At 46.8% G+C, this 21,402-nt stretch overlaps 1 protein-coding gene across 2 annotated transcripts in view; it reads right to left on the bottom strand.

The window, feature by feature from the left end:
- Positions 1 to 3,789: 3,789 nt before the first annotated feature.
- Positions 3,790 to 21,402, bottom strand: part of LOC143184399 (protein apterous-like) — a 46,676-nt gene continuing 29,063 nt past the window's right edge. For both annotated transcript variants that reach the window (XM_076386596.1, XM_076386597.1), the window contains exons 4-6: positions 11,862 to 12,391; positions 8,501 to 8,718; positions 3,790 to 4,251 (exon numbers count right to left, since the gene is read on the bottom strand). In XM_076386596.1, coding sequence (XP_076242711.1) covers positions 4,036 to 4,251; positions 8,501 to 8,718; positions 11,862 to 12,391 — 964 coding nt within the window. In that variant the 3' untranslated portion in view covers positions 3,790 to 4,035. The remainder of the gene's footprint in view (positions 4,252 to 8,500; positions 8,719 to 11,861; positions 12,392 to 21,402) is intronic.

The following is a 21,402-nucleotide window of genomic DNA, read 5'->3' as shown; positions in this document are numbered from 1 at the left end:
GTTATTTGTCTCTTCTAATTTCTTAAGTATTCTTCTTACCCTGTTCACAAAATAAGTACTATTTCTAATTTACTATCTGCTGCTTCCAAGCAATTTGAGAATCCATACGAACAAGTCCACCACAAGATGGTCGCCAGGTTCCTCCAAAAAAGATTTCTCTTCAAGGCTTAAGAGCCATCGAAAATCGCGAGGCACGGTTGCATCGGCCCCGCTAAGGTCACCTCAAGGTTAACGAAGCGAGAGAGGGTTCCCACATTTTCTTCTCACGTTGGAAACAATGGCCAGCGGATCGTGGGCTTTCGTCGAGCGATAAAACGAGAACGCGCGCGCCGTTCCGCTCGCATTCGGGGACCGTTCATTCTCGGGGCCGATCAGGCGTGATCGAGGGACGACCGAGAGATTCCTAGATCCTCCCTGCGCGATGTCAGGCCCCTCTGACCGGTTCCAGGGGATCGAGATGTCGATAACGCGAATGATCGATGCTGGCCAGTGTGCGACAGCGTCGAAACTCCTCGTCGTTGACAGTGGTACCGGTGTCGATCCACGGCAACGTCTCATTTACTTCGTTAAGTGCATCGTGACTTCTCCGTGGACCCATCCGCCAAGGCGGGTAACGGTCCAATGTGTCCACTGAGCGAGGATCGTTTGTTAAACGCGCACACGCTTTCCGGTATTTTTGGATATTCTTGAAATATTAGCCCTCGCGTTTTCCTTGGACTCGGGGCCATTATTCTTTTGAAATCTTAGCGTTTGAATTATTTAATATGCAGGGGATTCAGATTCAGATTGCGAGAGGGGAGATCTTGTACTCTATTCTTGAGTCATTGCGCAGTAGTAAATATTTAAGAGTGAAGGTTTTTGGTTGAATATGTGCACTGTGAATATAATTTGAAATTTTTTGATATTTAAACTTTTTAATTTCTCTGGTTTCTTTTTTTTAAGGCTTCCCATAGGTTCCAGTCTTCGATTTCAGTTACTCACTTTTCTAGTTTCTTAGATTGAACATTTTTTAAGTATCTATTTAAGTTATCGAATATCTGTACCTGAGAGCCACAATGAGCCAAGTCTTTTTTTGTTATTTTTCAGGAAAGCCGAAAAACAATTACAACAATAATCATTCCTGAACGCAGTATATGCAGTAGTTTATATTATTAAATTTACTTCACCTATAACGTAAGTTAGTCTGGCTCAAGTACAGATATATAAACAGTCAAGTTTCCAAATGTTCGAATACTGACTCCAGAAATAATTCAAGTGGGCACTAACAAGTAAGTCCTGGCTGTTACCACATCCTTTAAACACGACTTTAATCTTTTGAATTTGCTCTTATTCCCAAGGTTCGCTCCTGGTTGGTACAGGGTTTGAAATAATCTAGGAACGGCATCGTACAGTTGCAAACGTGACTGGGAACGGAGAACGTGAATCTGCGTGGGTGTGCAGAAGACATTCACTGGTTCCTCAGTTTCTCACTTTTTATTTGTACCGTCGAGAAATAATTGAAGCTGTTTCAAATATCACGGATAGCTAAGTATAAATAATACAATATTTTCTCATATTTTCTTTATCGAACATCATTCACATCAAGGATGATCACGATTCTCCTTTAAACCTCGCATCCTCCTTCGTCCCCGATTTTTATCGACTCAGAAATGCAGCGAACAATCGCCGTTCAAAATCGCATCGCTCCATGCGTCAGCTCTCATTCAGCGTCAGCGCACAATGCAGCTGAATGCATATTGTATGCGCCGTCCTACCTTGCATTCTAGTTTTTTGCATTTCCGTTATCCTTCTCGGCGTAGCGCTCTCTTGTAATAATTAGTACTCTGTCAGCAACAAAGGATCCGATCTACAGCTGATTCTCATCTCCATGCACTTATTGAATAAAAAAAAAAAAAATCAATTCTCCACGCTTTAGCTTCAAAAAAGCTTGACTGATCAATAGAAAGCGACGTAATAAAAATAATTCAATTACGCGTCATTATTTTAATATTAAATATATATTTGCTTTTCTCTCTTACCTTTTTTAACGATTGAAGTATCCTCGAGATGACCTGTTATCAAGGGAGAGGTACGATCAGGGGACAGCTGAGGGCGTAAAAGAAAGAAGTCGACAGAGACGGCGAAGTATATTGTCAAAATATATTCAATGAAAAAATCATCTTGTAAAATTAGACAATCGTTCCATTCGTTACAAGGATATCGATAATAGGAGTGATAATAATAATAATCGTCGTCATCATTATTACCTTGCCTAAAACAGAACCGCTACCGAATGCAATTATAATCCCTACAACCTATAGCGGTGCCTTAAGAAACACGAGGAACGTCCTTTATTTACAACAAATTACGTGAAATTACGATCCAAGGATTCGCGATCGGGCGCGATTTGATTCATCCTCTCTCTCTCTCTCTCTCTTTCTCTCTTTCGTTCTCTCTCTCCTCCTTTCTCTCTCACACGCACTCTAACTTCTCACCCCTCTCTAGCTCTCACACTCACCCCATTCGTTTCTTTGAGCAATAATTATAATTACACCCGTCGTTCTCGCGCTCGACGCGCCCGAACTCGTTTATAAATAATATATCTATATATATAACTATGTATATATATATTTATATATATATATATTCGACGTTAAAACCCAACGTTTCGCGCGCGGCCCACCCTCTTTAATTAACAATTCGCCTCCTCTCGATGGCTCTCACGCCGCCGAAGCTCTGCGTCTCGACACGCTACGACTCCGACGATCCTCGCGTCGGGACGCTCGGGATCCGAGAGAAATCGAGTCGAATCGAAGCCTCTCGAACGAGCCTTTGTCGTCTAATTCACCTTGGCGGTACAAACGCTAATAATCGTATATATTATTATGTACGTACATATGTATATTTATTTATATCCTCCGATACCCAAGGTACTGGCGTTCTCCGCTAGCCCCCCCCACCCTCTACCCCTCTCGCACACCGCACACCCTAGAAACGTTGGATTTTCACACAGCACTGGTAAAGTTCGTAACCCTTAGCTAGGCTTACCTTCAAAACGCTTATAGCCAATAAATAGACGTCGACAGCTAATTACAAAAAACGCTCTTCGGGGGCTGCGTCGGCGCCCCACTTTAATTTGGGAGCTGCGCTACCAGTCGCGCGAATCGGCGCGTGTACGAAGTTTGGATATAATAAATACAAGGTATTCTAGCCCCTCCTGCGATCGTCCTGCAGCAGATTTTAGTGTTCTTATTGGAGGCCCCTATCGTCGAGGTTGTTCGATCGAGAAATGGGGATCTTGGAGAGTAAGTAACCGAGGGTTCTTGTGGAAGAGATGCGAGAATAGTTGACGAGGCTCGTGGAGTAGGTTATGGTTGAGAGTAGCTGAGTTTCAGGGGGAAAAACGCTACTGGCTTTTCTGGAATTGCGCTATTCGGTTTAGACTCGCGAGGGGGTAAGGAACTTATAGAGGGGGATGTGTTTCTGGAGACAGTTCCTCTGGTAACTGCCCAAGAGCACGTGGAAGCGGATGCTAATTGCTCTGAGTAACTTCAAGATACAATATCGTAAAGCGAGTTTATAACGCGAGGCTACCTGCTGCTGCCTCTTCCCGAGTTCCTCTTGATCAAAAGAGACTCAACTGGGGATCGAAGTAAGACCCAATCACTCCCAACTATGATACCAAAACGCTCGGTCCTCGTGATGAACACTACTCTCTGCCCCCACCATCTGCAATCCCACAGAGCGAATGGCTTCAAGGAACGAGTATCGACAATCAAGTGAATTATTTCGCGATAGAATATCGCAGGTTTCGATCGAGCGTTCTTCGAGTAGATCCCCAGGACGAGTCGCCTCGATATTAGCCCGTCTCCCAGACGCAGAGCCCCCGAACGCTATCTCGCGACAAAATAAATTATTCACAGCGTCGCGACGCTCCACGGAGCAACTGGAACCGCGGGCTCACTCGTGAAAGAAAAGGAGCGCGCTATTTGAACGCGAACCTTGGCGAGTCGAGCATCAGTCAGTTCGATAGGCCTGGAAGCAAGATTCTGTGGATCACGCGCAGTCCAGGGACGCCAGGGACGCGGGACTGTGAGGCCCACCAAGCATGAAGGGAGGACTCATCGGCGGCCCACCGCTTCCAGTGCTGTTCCCATAGAGCTCCAGGTCGCCTAGGGAACCACCCTCTACACCCCCGTCGCACTTGTCCGACTTGCCCTCCTGCTTCAGCACCATGCGCCGCCATTTTGCGCGAGCGTTCTGAAACCAGACCTGTGAACAGAGGAGTGGGTCAGTGAGGAGATTTTTGTTATTTTCTTTACAATGTTGGGAGAAAAGACAGTGAAGAGAGTGTTGTTTTGATACAAGTTAATTAGTAAGTTGAATCTTTTTACAAGCTAGGATTAAGAATATGAAGATGAAGGATATGTACATACAGGGTGATCAGTTTACTTGGAAACCCTCTGAGTGTTGGCAGCATTTATTCTAAATTCTGTTACTGTTAGCATTGTGCTGCCAACACCCATTAGAGAGTTTCTAGTTGAACTGATCACTTTGTAGATCCAAGTAGATCTAAGTGTACCACTGGCCTCTTATTAACATAATGTTGTACATACTTATATTGTGCTTGTATCGAGACAACACTCTTTAATGGAAAACATTCGAAGAGAATCACTTAAAATAGTAAACTAGTTCTAAATAGATCTGAGAGCACCTCGAACCTCCTACCAAGGCAGAACTACAATCGACGTCAACTCGCAAACTTATATCAAGACACTGTCCTTCGCCACAGCTCCGAGCAAAGCAGTTATCTCGAGTGTTACATTCAGGACGAAAAAGCTTTCCCTTGGCGTACATGTATCTTCATCGGCGTGGCACCTGAGGGGGTTGGAGGGAGTAATTTAAATGCAACACGCTCGCAGGGCACGTCACGAGGCCCAGGATAGCTACATCGTCCATACAATGCGACAATATATAATGCGAGGACACACGAGTCTCTCCCCTGGTCCCTTTCGCCAGCAGCGATTCTCTCGTCGGCTCTCTACCCCCTTGTGTTCCCGATAGATAAAAGACGGGCCCGATGCACGGGATCCGCGTCGCCATTTTCAAGATAGTCTCCTCCCCCGCGGACTGAAAGCCAGGAGAGACTTCCAACCGACACAACGTGGGCTTCCCCTTCGTGGTCGAAGCGTACGAGTGTTTCTGCGGCGAGCCCGCGACCCCGCGCACCTACACACTTGCGTGCGTGCGTGTCGCGAGCGTGTGTGGGTTGTAGGTTCCGCGTAGAGAAGAGAGGAGAACGGCGACGAACGCAGCCGCGGCGAACGAGCGAGTATTCGTGCGTTTCGCGATCAATATCAAGCAAGATGGCGACCAAGAACCCTACGCCGCACCGAATACAATAGGCTGGCTTGCTCTCCTCCTCCCCTGGCCCGCCACACCGACCCCGCTGCTTCTTTTCCCTTTCTCTATATCTTCTTTGGCTGCTGCCGGCGCCATCGAGTCACCGACGCGTCTGCATGGATTCGTAGGATACAGATTGCACTCGGCATAAAGGATTTTCGAGGATCCCATCCCTTGTGTGTTTGTGGAAGAGCCTTGGGGAGGCTTCGTGGACGCTGAGGAAGCTGGGAGGGGTGGAGGTGTGCTGGAATTTTTAATAGGGATGAGGACAAAGCGGATTTCAGTTCTAGGGGAGGGAATGGAGACTTGCTCTTACGAGGTGGCTTCACAGGGGGGTAGAAATGTGAAGTTGGAGATAAATAAGGATTGTTGAGAGCTTAGAAGTTCTCAGTGGATCTGATTGGCTACGTGGAAGAACAGATGAAGATGGCACACACGTATTTTCCTTGTTGTCGAGTTGCTCACACTTATTGTTACTACTTGTAGCGAACTGAGCACCCCTTTTGCCTCTGTACCTTTTCGCTGACAATTTGTGAGCTTCTAACAGCACTAGGCTACTTGTCCATATTTTTATGCCTTTGGATTAACATTATTTATGAAAAAAGGAACTTTTATTAGAAGCGTAATATCTTTTTCTACATTTTTCACAGGTGTAAAGTTCTAAGCTATAGTCCTAAACTATAATAATCCTAAGTTCATTTAAAAAAATGTTTAAAATAAAACATCTACCTACAGAAAATGTATAACCCTCAAGATACCTCCCCCGAAAGAGGGAATGTTTCCCTTAAAACATTTTTTAAAACTACCTATAGCCTAAAAGATAACTACGTGTAAGCTTCATACGAGTCCCCCTGTACGTAACAAGAAAATTAAACTACCGCAGAAAAATAAAAAATCTTCGAATCAGTTCTCCTCGAAACCCAACTCCCTTCAATCTCCAATCAAGTCAAATGAAACTCAACCCCGCCCCAAACTAAACGCAACCTTAATCCACTCCCAGGGCTCCCAAAACCCCCGAAGGTACCTTCGCAGATTAATTCCCCATAAAAGGGCGCAGGTACCTCGAAAACAACCGGAAGCAATTTGCCGTGGCTCGAGACGAAAGACCAGAAGCTGGTCGCCTAATCGTCAGTGTTCCACGACTCAGTGGCTCGAACGATCAGCCGATCCGCGATCGATGGTCGGCCCCGGGCGAATTAAAGCGCGACGGTCCGACGAAATAGATTCGCCTATGTAATTTAACGGTAGCGGGTTAACGAGGGCGCGCTCGTTACGGCAAAACTCGGGCGGATTTTGAGCGGCGGCGGATTGACGGAGGGCCATAATTACGGGGAAAGGCCACAGGCTCGTCGACGGAAATATCACGCGTCCCGTGCGGTTCTTTTACCTCACCGCGCCGCCAGTAGCACGCACTAATTGGGAGAAGCGCGGCCCGCGCGGCCGACCGAGCGGGTAAACGCGCGCGTCTCGAGCGTCCGCGCGTGAATATTTTTATAGGAGCGACGCAGCGGCCGCGCGCCCCGACGCCAGAGGGGAAAAAGAACGAAAAACGATCGAAACCACCGGCTATCCATCTTCCAGCCGCGATTTTTCTCTCCACCTTTTTTACAGAGCCCTGGAAAGCGGAGACCCCCTCCGCCCCGCCCATGGAGAGCTGTTCTTTCCGAGGAGACCGATGGATATCTGAACCGAGTCGCTTCGAGACTTTCTACCGTCTGCTTTTCTCGTTTTATTCCGGGCCATGGATGGGGGAGCGCTGCGAGGTTTCGTGAGAGGGACTGGGAAGGTGGTGATAACGGCTTCTTGCTTTCTGGATTGCTTTCTGGATCGCTTCGCGGGGAGGATTCTGGGGGAGGTTGCTTGTAATTAATATCTTGACTTGAGATTCTTTTGAGATTTCTGGGAGGAAGTTAGATGGGAAGGAATTCATTGGTTTGTGGGTGAATAGTTGTGGGAGGAGAGGGAGATTCGTGGTTGTCAGTGGTAGTTGAGAATTTGAGTCTTTGTTGGGTGGAATGGTGTAGTTTCTTTTGGAATTTTCATCTTTTAAGTGAGTGGGAATGAAATTGTCAAGTATTTGAATATTACTACTCAGAATTTCGCGACTCTAAATTCTTCGATGCTAAACCATCCAAAATTTCCCTACTTCTATCTATCTCCATCTTCTTCTTTTTAGCATGTCCCCATGGCCTCAAAAAATATTCCACAATCTAACAAAAAAGGCTGCCCCAGTATCTCTCGATCACCCTCAATCTCAGGTCCCCATCCTCAAAAATAGCCTATCCCCTAATACTCTGAACAGCAAAAATTCATTTGAAACAACTCCAAGAAAACGTTGCTCTCTCCCAGCTCGTCGCATTAATCTTGCACGCTCCGCAAAAATGATTCACCGTTCGTCCAAAATCAAGCCAGAAGATCGCGAAGAGATCCCAGAAGGATTGCAGCGGAGGATCTCGCGGAGGAAGGGCCGGTAGAACGGGATCGTGAAGATAACAGTTTTCCCCTGGCTTCGCGCGTCCTAACAATCCCTTCTATCTTTAACCTGCCACCGTGTGTTTCAACGTTTGCCGCAGAAATAAACGCAACACGGTCGTAGAAATTCCAAAGACACCGCGCTGTTGGTAGATCGACGCAACGCGAGTAGCAACCCGACGATACGATCTGTCCGAAAGCAGCGGCACCCAGGGACACTTTTAGCGTCTATGAAGGGCGTCATGCGTCATTGACGGGCTACACTAATTGGAGGAGGCCGGACGCGAATATTTTTCCCGCGAACCGACCCTGTAAATTTCGTTTTAATTGCGCAGAGAGACGATTGCACGGCAATGTTGCTCGCTTCGGGTGGACGCGATTGGTAAGTGATGGAGATGGGAGAGAGGCTTCCTTGGTGGCTATGAGGATCCAGGGAAGTGTTTCTTACATACTTTTGAGGATAATATCCCTCAGAGATCTATCAAATTACTCCTATCACCTTTTTCATGTTTCACTTACGATTAGATAAATTAACAGATTGCTTAATTTATTTTGATTAAATAAATTAACACGTTCCTTATGACTCAAGATGCTCAGATTCCCTATAGAAAGGCACTAGAACAAGGGACACTAGGGCGTAGCTTACCTGCAGCACCCTCTTCGGCAAGCCAGTTTTCTGGGAAAGCTGCTTAAGATCCTTCGCGTCAGGGTTGTGATTGATCGCGAAGTAACTCTTCATGGTCCTTAACTGGTGATGCTTGAAACTCGTTCTCATTCGTTTTGTTCTGCTGTTCGAGCCAGGTATGCCGGGAGTCGCTGGCCCGCCTCTACCGAACGGCATATCTATGTAGTCCGCGTTCAAATCTGCAACATAAATCCCCAACATCCGGATTATGCGTCTTAATTAAACACCGATGTCGCGAGTATTTTTGAAGCCGCCCGTATCGGGTGTATCAGCCTGGGGGATCTTTTCCGCGGGCGAAAGGGTTGGATCCGCTCGAGAATTTATGCCTCGGGTGGAGGACCGTGCGTCTTTTCGGTACCATTCGTGTCAATATTGTAATAATCGTGCAGCAAAGTCGATTACTTCTGGGCTAATCGTTTTCTGTCGAACTGATGACAGTATAAAGAGAATTCACTTGAGAAAATACGAGACTTCAGAGGGGATTGAAAGTAATTGAATTGGGGAGTTGGAGGACAGTGCAAGTCCAAAGTTCACGTTCTGAGATATTTCATCTTAATGTGTAGTTCTGTGTATTTTAGAGATCTGGATAGCAGAGCAGGTATCTAGTAAGCAGTGTTGCTAGGCGTAGGGACTGTACAGAAAAATAGTATAAGCAGTGAGGGTATAAAAATAGGGAATATGTATGAATAGAAGTCTATGTGATGTTATGTGTCTCTGTACGTAGAGTCCTTCCTGGCAATGCTGTTATTAAGTTCACTTATCTATGAAACTCAATACACTTTGGCTCTGAGGTCTAAGTCTAGATATAGTTTTAAAATAAAAATTCCAACCTAGTCTTCAATAAAAGCACAATCTCAAATTTTTCCTATATACAACTTATATCATTTTGCCTCACGTTTCGCCACAGACTTATCCAAGCAACAATGGCCACAGCCAAGAGGCAACGCGAGGAACCGACCGTCGGGAAGCGGCACTGCCGCCGGTCGCGACTCTAGCGCTGTTTGATGTGTATCACAGCTCATTAGCTCCTCGAGTGCAAACAAGAAGGGTGATAGCGTATGCGAAAGACCAGTGGATACACGACCAATTACAACTCTATGCAGCAAATAGTTCGTAGGCACGATACCTCATTCCGGTATACCTATCTTGTCCTCGGGACTTCACCTGTCGGGGAAGATAAAGCGACGCTTGACAGTCCTGGAGAACGATCCTGGACTCGGTAGTCGATGAATCCGCAGGATCGATAAGATCGAGAGCGATACGAGGCTCGCCATAGATCTGAATCGATCCTTGGAAAGTGGAGTACGCGATTTTTCTCGGGGGACCTAGCTGGATCGTGCGACTTGATGAACTTGATTGGGAGAGTTTCTTGGAAAACTAATTAGTGCCTCTTTGGGTATAGATTTATAGGTGAATTTGGAGCCTGGGATAGAATTTTGAGATCGATTTTGTGAAGACAGATTCCAAATACAAATTTTCAGGAAATGGAGTTCAGAATATCGAAACAAATACCTACCTAAAAAACTAAAAATTTGTAGATTGAGGAGTTAAATATGACAAATGAATATGCAAATGGAGAAATTCCAATTTGATTGTAAAAGAAACAATATTATGGAGTAATAAAAAAATAGTCTTTAAGTAACCCCGCCTTGTTATGCTAAAAGTTAAACAAGAGCTCCAAGCAGCCTCCCAACTCAGCCTGCAACATCCAACCCATCACTACCATCCCGAGCCAACTCTATCAGCGACCCAGGCTTTCGAGCCAACTTCCTCCAACCGAGTATCTCTCACAGCTTCTAATCTCGATTCCCCAAAAAGAGCCGCGATGTCTCATTCAAGAAGAAGCCCAGATATTACCAGCGCCGCGGAGCAAAAAGACCGAGTCCCAAAGTGGAGGACGGTGGAAAGGCTCCAAGAGACCTGGTGACCTTGCGCGAAAAGAGGCCCAGTGGACCAAGGCCCCCTATCAAATTATTTTATTTCCGACGATAAATTCTCGCGCCTGGTCCAACCGGCCTACCACGACCACCGACCAAAAAGAATCGTTCCCAGTCATCGGCTGGTCCTCGCGCAGGATGATCCCCGCGGATGCGCGATCTTCTTCACGGTACAGGCGAAAAAAGGAAGGGAACGAGGAGGAAGAGGGACTAGATTCGCTCCTCACAGTCGGGTGAGCCTGGTCGTTCCCACGGTCGGTCAACAATCGAAATTAAGTCCTCGCGAGGAGGAAGCTGCTGGCGGCGCGCCGCCCACGCGCGACACGTACACGCTTCGCTGGGATCGGGATTCGTGAATTTATGTCGCGGCGACAAATTTTATCAGGGTTCGGTGGCAAACACCGCACGCCCACGCGCGCCAGTAAATCACCGAGAGAGGAGAGAGTCGGACTCGTGTATCTCAGCGTGCGCGCGCGCGCGAGCGAGCCCTCGGCGGGGCAACCGCGGTGGAATTTTCGTACGGAGGGCGATTGCCATCGCGGAACAGCCGCGAGAATAATGAAAATCCTGGCAGGTAGTGACAGAGAACCGCTACGAGCCCCACGCGCGGCGCGCGCAACAGAAAACTTGATGATACCGAGAGGAAGAGCCGATAATTCACCGCGACTTCCTTCGTTTCGCGGTTACGACGCTTTGGCCGAGCGACGGCGCTAAATTAGCCGCGTTACGCGGACAGCTCGTCGTGCAATATAATTAGAAGGCTCGTCCGCGGCGATAGCCGAACACGCGACAAGCGGACTCTTTCTGCTGGCTCGAGACACCAGGAAGCTGATTTACTGGTGTCCTTTGTGCTCTGGGGCCCCGTCGGGCCTGCTAACTGCCTGTTAGACGAGGACGGGGAGGTTTCAAACTTCTTGCGAAATTCAGACGAGCTGGTTAATTTTGGGCGACGAGGATTTGGAGGTAAGACACTGAAATAGGATGATGTGGGTATGTTGTTGGTGTGGGAGAAGCTAATGTGACTGGATTGTCGCGATATTTAGATACTCGAGGTTTCCCCTATACTTAAGACATTAAATATCCCAGAAAGTGAACAACCTTCTCAGATATTTTTGTATACACACACTGAAGCTTCAGTTGCCACCCTGTTCCTGCACAAATTTCACCGAATTCCTCCCCAGTATCCACCCCTGAATACACTATTTTCTATTTCTTACCTAAACTCAAAATCAAATATCCAAGATCAGTGTCTCATATCTAGTGTTCTAGCACCAGGACATGGTTGACCACTCAGACATTTACCATCGACGCAGGATCTCCATCCTCACCCCTTTCTCACCCCTACCCCAGACTTTCCCCAGGATCTAATCTCTCACGTCACTCACCTATATTAGCGGTCATAGCTTCAAGATCCTTCGGCTTCCTCTTCCTGGGCCTGCCCTTCTGTCTCGGCGGCGGAACGACGGCGGCGCCATTGAAGTACGGTACTTTGGGGGGTGAGCCCGCGTCAGGCACGGACGGCGTGGAGGGTTGCAGCGGGACAGGGCTCGCGTGGCTGTGAGGATGCTGCGGGTGCATCGAGTGATGAGGATGCGGCGGATGGGAGGGATGGTGGTGGTGATGATGGAGGAATTCTGGCGAGGGGAACGGCTGACCGGGGTAGTGGGGGCCTGGTGGGTAAACCGGAACTGGGGGGCTCTGGGACGGGTGCAGTTCCGCGCCCATCTCGTAGTGCAGCCGACAGAGCACCGCGCCGTCCCTCATCCCGAAGTGGTCGCCCTTGGTCAGAGGCACCGCGCAGGCAGCGCAGGAAAAGCAACGCACGTGGAAAACGAGCTCCCTGGCTCGCATCACTAGTTCTGACGCTAGGATCGCTGCCTGGCAGCGGGCGCAACGTTTCATGCTGCCGAACATCCTGCAAGAAAAGAGCAAAGGGTTATTTAAAGATATAAGAAGATTCTCATCAGAGTTCCATTGTTAGTGTGATACCTCTGGCTAGAAGTTTTCGATCAAACCCACCAATATGAAGTTATTTAAAAATAGTGTAATTTTTGAAATGTAGTATTTCAGTAGTATTTCACATTTTGAGTACATTGGTTAAAAAAGTAGGTGCAAGAAAGTCACAAGTATCGGGACAATGTTGCATCACTGTGCTAGTATCGAGGCAGCAATAGAATCAAGGTCCTTCAAAATTGAAGGACCCTCTTGATGGCTAATTTTATTATTTTTGAAGTAGGGCAGTAGTAGTCTGCTTGGACATGTCAGATCACAGTTCAAGTTTCAAGACGTAGTTATTCGAGGTTCTATTATATACTGAAGCATCCTTGTATGTACAACTACTGCGTCCATTTGTGATTAAAAAAAATGGGTCCAAGGAGACATGAGTATACCATAGAACTTGTATGGAGGCAACATTATAATTTATATAGCCTCTCTATACGTATAAACTGGGTCTACTGTGAACACTAACAGCGCTCTAATAAGCTACACCTGATTTCCTAAACCCCAATTCCTATTTCCTATTTCCTAAAACCACCCCATGACCCACAACACCCCCCACTGTCTTCACCCAAACGATACTCCATCCCCCCAAAAAAATCCCTCAACCCACGCCACACTTTCCCCACAGAACCCGCGCAAAGCTCGCAACCGAGCATATTTCCTCCATGTAGTCGGCCAATTAACGATCCAAGAAATCGAGCGAGGCGCAACGTTCGCCGACAGGGCGCGTCGGGCGGCCATAACAAAAATAACCAAGAAATTATCGTAACTGCGGGACACAGGCGGCGCCCATTTTTCCATTCACTTTAAACGATGCAACTACACATCCACGGGGCAGAATGTTTCCCATCGTCCAGATATCCGCCCTGTCCCCCAGATAGGGTTCCGTTAAATCGAGAAAAAAGGCCGCGGGGCGCAGATAAAGAGCGCCAGACGGAGACAGCGCGGAGAGGAAGATCACCTCGGGTGGAGGCCGACGGATGGACCAGGGGACGAGACAGAGAGAGAGGAGGGACACGTAGAACTCTCGGTGATATCGGCGAGGTAAGAAGGGACGCGTATGGTAAGCGGAGGAGCGAAAGGCCGGAAAGGGAAGGAATATACCGATGCAACGGGCACCGTGACATCGCTACTGCATTAGCGGCACCCTGCAGTCTCCATTACCGAAGCCGGTCGACTATCTACCCGACATCCACCAGGGCTACCTACCTAACCACCTATCTCACTCTCCACCTACCAAATATATTACGTTCCCTCGCTGCCGTACTAAAGAACCTAGATAGAGATGTGGCCGATCTTATAACCCTGATCCGCCGCGTCGGATCCAGTCCCAGGGAACTCGCTCCACGTATTTACACGGGGACGCCCTACTCGAGGCGCCTCGAACACGTACGCACGAGTTTTCGGCTGGAGAGCTCCTGTTCTTGGCCTGAACTGTGGCTGGAGCCTTGAGGTGACTCCAAGGAGTCGGGAGAGGAGACAGGAGACTGAGTTTGATGAAGTTTGAGTCTTTGGTAGTGTGTTGGCTGGTTTTAGGTGGGGTTGAGGGTGTTTGAGGGGTTTGGAGGTGTTGGCGGGAGGATGTGAAGTTTTCTGAGGGAAGAACGTGTATGGTTGCATCAGAAATAGGTTGTGGTTTTGTTAGAAATGGAACCTATGATTGATTCAACATGTTCCTTTTTTTTTTTAGGTGTAAGGTAGGTTTAAGGTAGGTCTCTGTAAGGTCTAAGGTATCTTACAGGGTAAGGTACTTTCTGATTGGCACAGTGATTTATAAATTTGTGATGGAGGATTATTGAATACATGGAGTAGAATTCTAGAGATGTTTCAATTTTTGTGGAAGAGTTACAGCAAGTAAACTCAGACCTAACTTTCTAAAATATGTAACAAAAATATAGCATATAATATTTAGTATTGCTACTGTATTATTAGCATTACTAATTCCAGCCAAAGTCCCAGGACGGAAAAGACACCTGGACCCGGAAGATTTCCTTAAATCACGTCAGCACGCATCGCGGAACAATGATTTGCAGAGATCACAGATATCGACGCAGCGAATGTGGAAACATGTGGAAAACAAAAGGAGGATGTGGCCACGCGAAATCGTGCACGCACCGCGGAGCAACGATCTGAGCGATCGGAAAACGAGAAAATGGAGAGCAATGATCAGATATCGCAGCGGGAAAAGCGAGCCGAAGCGGCGTAACGAGTTTCGTTGTTTCGGGATGGAATAACAACGCTGCATATTTAGAATCTAAAAGGGAACACGTCGATCCAGTGTACGCGCTGATACACTCGATACAGAGGCTAAATAAAGTAAACAAAATTAAGAATCGCTCGTGGTTTTAATTAATACCATTATCAACCTTCCCAGCTCCCCTTTATTCAGTAACATCCACATTCGAGCCACTAGCAAACTTAATTAATCCTCTTCTCTAATTTCACGTCTCGGCGAGCGAGCCAACGCAGTCGAATCGAACGAAAAAGCCTCTGTCTCAAAGTCCCATTAGAATGTACGTCTATAAGACCCACGGGGTCTTAAGTCCCATTCAAGTGTCCACGAGAGTTACCGTCAAGCCTTGTCAACACCTCTTCCCAAGGTGCAAAGGTTCCAGGGACTCAGCCAAGCAAAACCTAAACCTAATCTAATGGATTAGCCACAGCGGGTTTGCAGGGCTGTCGAGGATCTCTTGACTCGAGGCACATTGTTATCGTTCTTGATCCTATTGACAGGCCCAATCATGGTACACATCCTGCGCGCACAATAGCCACGGTGGTCTGGTTTGCACCCAGCGGGACCAGCGGTATTTTCACCTAATCGGATCCGTCGAACCGTGTTGGGTAATCGAGTGACCCTATTCTGAACTCCAGCGAGTTCACGTTTGAGGTGCACGCGAGATCCGCCTGAAGGTGCACCGCAAGGGGAACTGTCTTTTGTGATTCTTTGTTGCGTGCTGTATTATTGACTGTTTTGCTACTGGACTGTTTTATTTGCATGGCCCTCCGCGGTGGGTTCTTGCAAATATTTTGGGACAGAGGGTCTGTAGTCATTCTTTAGAATTCGAATCCTCGTTGAATCTCTATAGAAGACTTTTAAGGAGAAGTAAAAGAGCAGATACAAGAAAAAACAAGAAAGTAATGAAAAAAGTTGTTAGTTAAAACTAGATTTTCCAAGAATCTTGCAGCAAAGCAACAGAATAATCTTAAGTAGAATAATCCACATTATACACAGACACCAAATACAGCAAACCCACACTATCCCCTCATCACAAATCAATATACACCCAAAGAATTCTATTCCTCTTCTCTATCACCAACATCCTCAACCAGTCGAAGCTAAGCAACGAGGCAGTCCCTCGCCTTAAACTCGTAAACCCCAAGACCGCATAGAATCCTCAAGCTCCCGCCTCGAGTCAAGCCCCAAACATCCTGCAAGCCTCCTCGCTTCATTAAACCATCACAGTTCCCTCCGCTAATCGCGTCGCAGGTTCGAACACCTCGGGGCAAAACGCGGGGCCCCTGAAAAGCGAGCCAAGGAAAAAAATGCCGAATGGTGAGGAAAAGGAGAACGGAGGGGGTCAGACGGTGTTATTCGGCGGTTCCTTGCTCGTCGAGCGTGTCTTCGGCCTCCCTATGAGCCCCGCCGACCAATGGATGAATGAACGAGCCCTCGTCGACCGGGAATAACCTTCATTCACAGCTTCCATCCGTCCTTCCTCGCACATCCGCGTCCCAGGCGGAGGGGAGGACGCCCGCAGAGTTTTACAAGATGCGCCATATGCGATACATTATTATACAATGCGAGCGCGAGAGTATTCTAACCGGGGACGGGAGGGTCGTGCTCGTCGCTCCTAAACAGAGGAGCGGAGAGCAACAGTCCGCCACAAAGAGTCGGAAATCTTTTATGACGCGCGACTACTCGCGGCGGGGACCACTTGCCGCGCGTTCGCACACTCGGCACCCGCGGAGCACGTGGATTTCACGATTCTTACTCCTCCCCTTTCTTTTGGCCCTCTCGCGCTGCTTTCTTCCCCCGAGGCCTCCTTTCTTATTGCTAGGGGAACCTACGAACTGTTTCGCGAGCATTTTGATCAGATCTTTTTGAGTTGTAGTGGGGATCGTCCAAGAGGATCGTCTCAGAAAGTAGTAAGGCGCAAATTTCTACTCTTTTTGAGAAATAAATGATTAAAGATATCTTTCGCGAAATAATCGACTTTTAATATGTAAGAATATTCGACAACATGAAGTTAAATATATCATATAATCTATTGCATGAGTCTTGTTGTGTCTAAATATTTTTTCCATCCCTTAATACACCCTACCTCCCTCGCCTAAAGTAGAGCAACACTCAGTAATATTCTACACCACTATTAATGCTGTCATAATGAAACGAACATTCTCGAGGATGATACTTAAAATACCGATTGTTACTTTATATCATGCAATGGATCTTAAGTCAAGTCGTGTCCTCGCTACGCTTCTGACAGACCGCGGCGTGGTTAAGCCTCTCTCGCGCGATGCTGTAAATTATTATTTCCACGATAAAGCTTGTCCTCCTCGGCTCGGGATTCCCGTGGACGGCGTAATTAATGCATCTCGCGATAAACGTTCCGCTGCCGCGTCCTTCCTCGCAGCCGCCAGTCTCTAATCGAAAAGATTCGACCGATCGCGAGGTGTCCTCGTCCGAACGGACGTGACCAGCGTTCGCAACGGGGAAAACTGTGCTTCGAAGTGATTTTTCGAGACGTGAAACGTGTCCTGCTTCCTTCTTCGTGACACCCTCTTGTTGTTGCCTTTTTTGGTACGACTACGGTCGATAGATAAGAGATTGTCTTCGTGTATACAAGGCGTACAGTAATGGTAATAATTTCTGTGAGATGGTGGAGTGCTTTCTGGTGAGAGGGACTGTTGATGTCAGTGATTGAATTCTTGCATGCTACTTTAAAGGAAGGTGAGAAATATTTTTTTTTCTCTGTGATACACTACACGCCACATACACTGTTTTATGTAAGTAACAAAATCAGTTTACACTGTTCTACACTGTCTTAAATAATCGTACAGTATTCTATACTGCATTATTTTACACTGTTCACTCTACTATTTTGCACTATTCTATATTGTATACTATACTACTCGGAATTATTCTATAGAATACTACTAGATGCTATTTTTCACAGTACGCAAGACTACTTTACGCTATTCCACAAAATACGATACACTGCTCTACTCGACACTGTTCTATACAACACACAACATTACTCTACACAATTGTACACCTGTTACCTTATTCTACACTATACTGTTGCAAGCTTTTTCCTCGAAGCACACAACAAAAACGCAAGAATATTCTAAAAAAGTGGAAACTGTTGCACAACAAACTGATCTCACTGTTTTCAAAACCCTGGCTCCAACTTTCTTAAATTTTCGTGTGGAGTCATTTGCAACAGTGTTAGTTCTGTGCATCCTAGAAGCTCCTCCAGTTTAACATTTGTTCTCCTCCTCACACCACGCTCTCCAGAAACTAGTCCACCACAAAAGCCTCGTTTCTAGCGCAATACACACAACAATGAAGATCGCCCCAGTGGAATGCCAGAGAATGAAGTAACGAAAGTCACGTCGTCGGTGACACAGAGAAAATCCGAGGATCGGTGGCTGCTGCAAAGGGGACAGCTCAACAAGACGCTGGGATAATATAATGCCCGTGATCTAGATTAATGCAAACGCCGGCGGCAGCGTCCCACGCGCAGCGGTGTCCAGCGTATCCACCAGTAGGCTGTCGCTACATTATTCATAAAATAAAACACGCCCAGCCGACAGGCAGACGAGAAAATCAACGAAGATGCAACGGGCCGAGGCGAGCAAGCGTGAGCGGCTCGCGAGAGAGATTATGCGAAAATCGTTCAACAGCCTTCGCTTCCTGTATCGTCCAGTAATAGAGCGATACGTTCGTGCCGATACCTCTCTGCCTCGCGACGTACGCTCGACGTTTCTTCGATGTTCCCCAGGAAATGTTTTATGGGTTCGCGTGGGAAGTGTGATCATAATTGGGGACGCTGTTTGCTTTTAAAGTTGTTCTAAATTTGTTGTGGCTTCGGGGATCACTGATAACTCGACAGGACTTGAGGAGCATCTACAGTACTGCTCTTAAGCATTCGAAGGATTTTGCAAAGTTGGAAAAGTAGAGATTTAATGATACTTATTGGCTATTAAAGTCCTCATAGATGAAATAGTCATACAAATATTTTACTTGAAACTCTGATAGGGATTAAAGAAATTTAACATTTTACCAAATTTATTTACATTGACAGTTGAGCAGCTAATTCTGTGGTAGCTAATTCTTGAATCTTTCATGTGAGAAAACATGTCAGAGAACAACTTATGTACAGTGGTTGAGGAATTTTGTTCGTGAAAGAATGCTAAATTCTGCGCTGGAATTATTTCTGAGGTACTACATGGAATCCTTCAGATAGTATTTGGATGTAGTTGACAACGCTGTCAATTATTTATCTCTTTACTAAACTTGTATCCTCGTGTCCTAGGGCGCCACTCTAATAGAGCATGTAATTAGTGACAATTCAGCTTCTTAAGTAAAAGTGAATTACCTAATTTACCTGTTCCACAAATTCTTGTCCCTCGCCAAATCGCCAGATCCCAATCTGATAATCTCCAGCCCGACTCCCTAGCTGTCGCGTTTGCGGGAGTACCCCCACAAGAAGTTGGCATAAACCTGTCATATTCCTTGTATCACCGCCAATAACTTAGCAAAGCAAACAAGCTCCCTATCGCGAGTCCTCATCGCCATTAGCATCAGCCGCGAGGCTCTCCAACAAAGAATACTCAAAAGGAAAACGTCCCTCGGTTCGTGCACCGTGAAAACCCGCTGATGTATCGATAAAACGCCGCGGCCGCTCATCGAGCAACCATGCCAGACAATAGTTGAGAAAACGGTGCAGAATTGCATCGTTACCAGCCTTACGCAACGCGACGCGTGCACGCGTCTCTCTCGGCGCAGTTGCAACTGTGTCGCGCTGCGATAACCGCGGTATCAGCCGATCCCAGAAAGAGGGACGCCCCCAACGATGGAAAATTTGTATCCAGATTGTCGGTCGAGTAGCCTCGCGGCTACCGTCGCCAAGACTATTACTTCCTAAAGGTACAAGTGGAACAAGAACGAATAACGAATCGATCCGTCTCTGGACATGGTCAAGCTGCCCATTTACGAACACCCACGGACCCAGCAGGCCTAATTTATTGTCCACGGTTTCTATCGCCTTAGGAAAATATCTGGAGACCATTTTAGGAAGAGTTCGGTGAGAATTGTGGGGGTGAAAATGGTTTAGAAGAGCTTCTTGCACTGATTTCGTGGTAAGTAGATTAGGATCGTGTTAGCCAGCCTTAAGAGGATCTTCTACTTGAGAGGTCGAAAAACAGGGACTCTGAGTTCCTCTCAACGCAGTGTCTTATAAAGAATACAGTATCTTAAAATTAATTTGAAAGTGAAATTAACCCTAAAAGAGCACAAAGGGGCAACCATCAGCCAGCTCAGTTTTTGCTAACATTGGAAGTGGAAATTCAATATTTGTAAATCATCGTAGAGGTAAAGTAGAAACATCTCACATCGACTACCTACCAGCACACGTACTGGAAGACTCGCTTGAGTTACGGTCAAGCAATATTGTAATCACGTGTATTTATTGCGCTGGTGGAGATGAGCTACGTACCCTCTGGCTAGGTACCCCGCGTATCACGCGACGCACCGTGTCTCCCCGTCGAGTTTATATTTTCTCGCCGCGTTCCTCCTTCTCCCTTTTTACCTCTCCTTCGTAGATCAATAATCAGATTAGACTAGTCGGAAGATAGCTCGCTTCCTAGTCTATTCCGCGATTATTATATCAGAAGGAAGGGTTTTATGGTCGGTGGTTAGGAGTAGCGTTGGTTAGAAGACGTCGGAGATTCAAGTGTCTACGGAGAATGTTTAAAATGGAAATTATGGAAAGAATTCAGACCGCTCTGGGCCGTGAAGCAATGATCGTCGAGATATTAGTTGGAGCCTTCGTGAGGATCCCCTGAAGTGTGGAAGCTAATCCCGAAGGGGACTCTAAAATACTTGAGAAATTTAATTTTTTCTCAAGCAGCAAGATAGACTTCAATCGGCACTCTCAAACACTTATTCTACTGTGTTCGCGTTATTAACCACAGTAATAAATGTAGTTCTAGAATACTAGTTGAGGGCTAAGCCTCGAGTAGCTTGCAGCGCTACACGATACTTCAAAAAGAGTACCTAGCTAATATTAACATTAGAATTATTTTCCCAGGAAAAGAATATCAGAAGTGTTTTCATTTTACAACCTCTATACACACTCCACCACAGTCACATAAACCCACCCTTGTATTTTCACCAATAAAAACTGAGAGACATTCGTGTCACCTTCTCCAAGGCTAAAGATCCCCAATCCTCCTCGAAGTTAAAAGTGACGCAACCTTCCATCCAATTAAACCACTCAAACAACCACGCGAGAAAGGAAAACTCCAGAGGTCGTAGGTAACTTAGGGACGCCTCGAGCAGCACCCAGCGGCAATCTAGCCATTCATCTGGTCGCTGAAGGAGCGCAGAGAGCAGGAAGGAGAAAGAAGGGTAGTCGGAGGAGTCCAGGATCGCAGTAACCCGATACTTTTGCGGGGATGGTTTATATGGTGACACTCGCAATTCCGTGGTGGACACACGACTCGTCGTGACCTTGCGGGGCCCCGCGAGATGGACCCCCTGCGGAGCTACGCCGAATCCTCTTAAGGAGTAACGATGAGCAACGACCCAGACACTCGTAAAAACCCTGTACGAATCCCTGGCGAGGCGTATGCAGAACGGGGTTTATATGCGCGAACGTGTCGCTGGCATCCTGTACGAATTAAGGGCCATGAAACTTC

Source organism: Calliopsis andreniformis, chromosome 10, assembly GCF_051401765.1.
Source record: "Calliopsis andreniformis isolate RMS-2024a chromosome 10, iyCalAndr_principal, whole genome shotgun sequence".
Taxonomy (NCBI): Eukaryota; Metazoa; Arthropoda; class Insecta; order Hymenoptera; family Andrenidae; genus Calliopsis; species Calliopsis andreniformis.
This window is presented reverse-complemented; position numbering and strand designations above follow the sequence as displayed.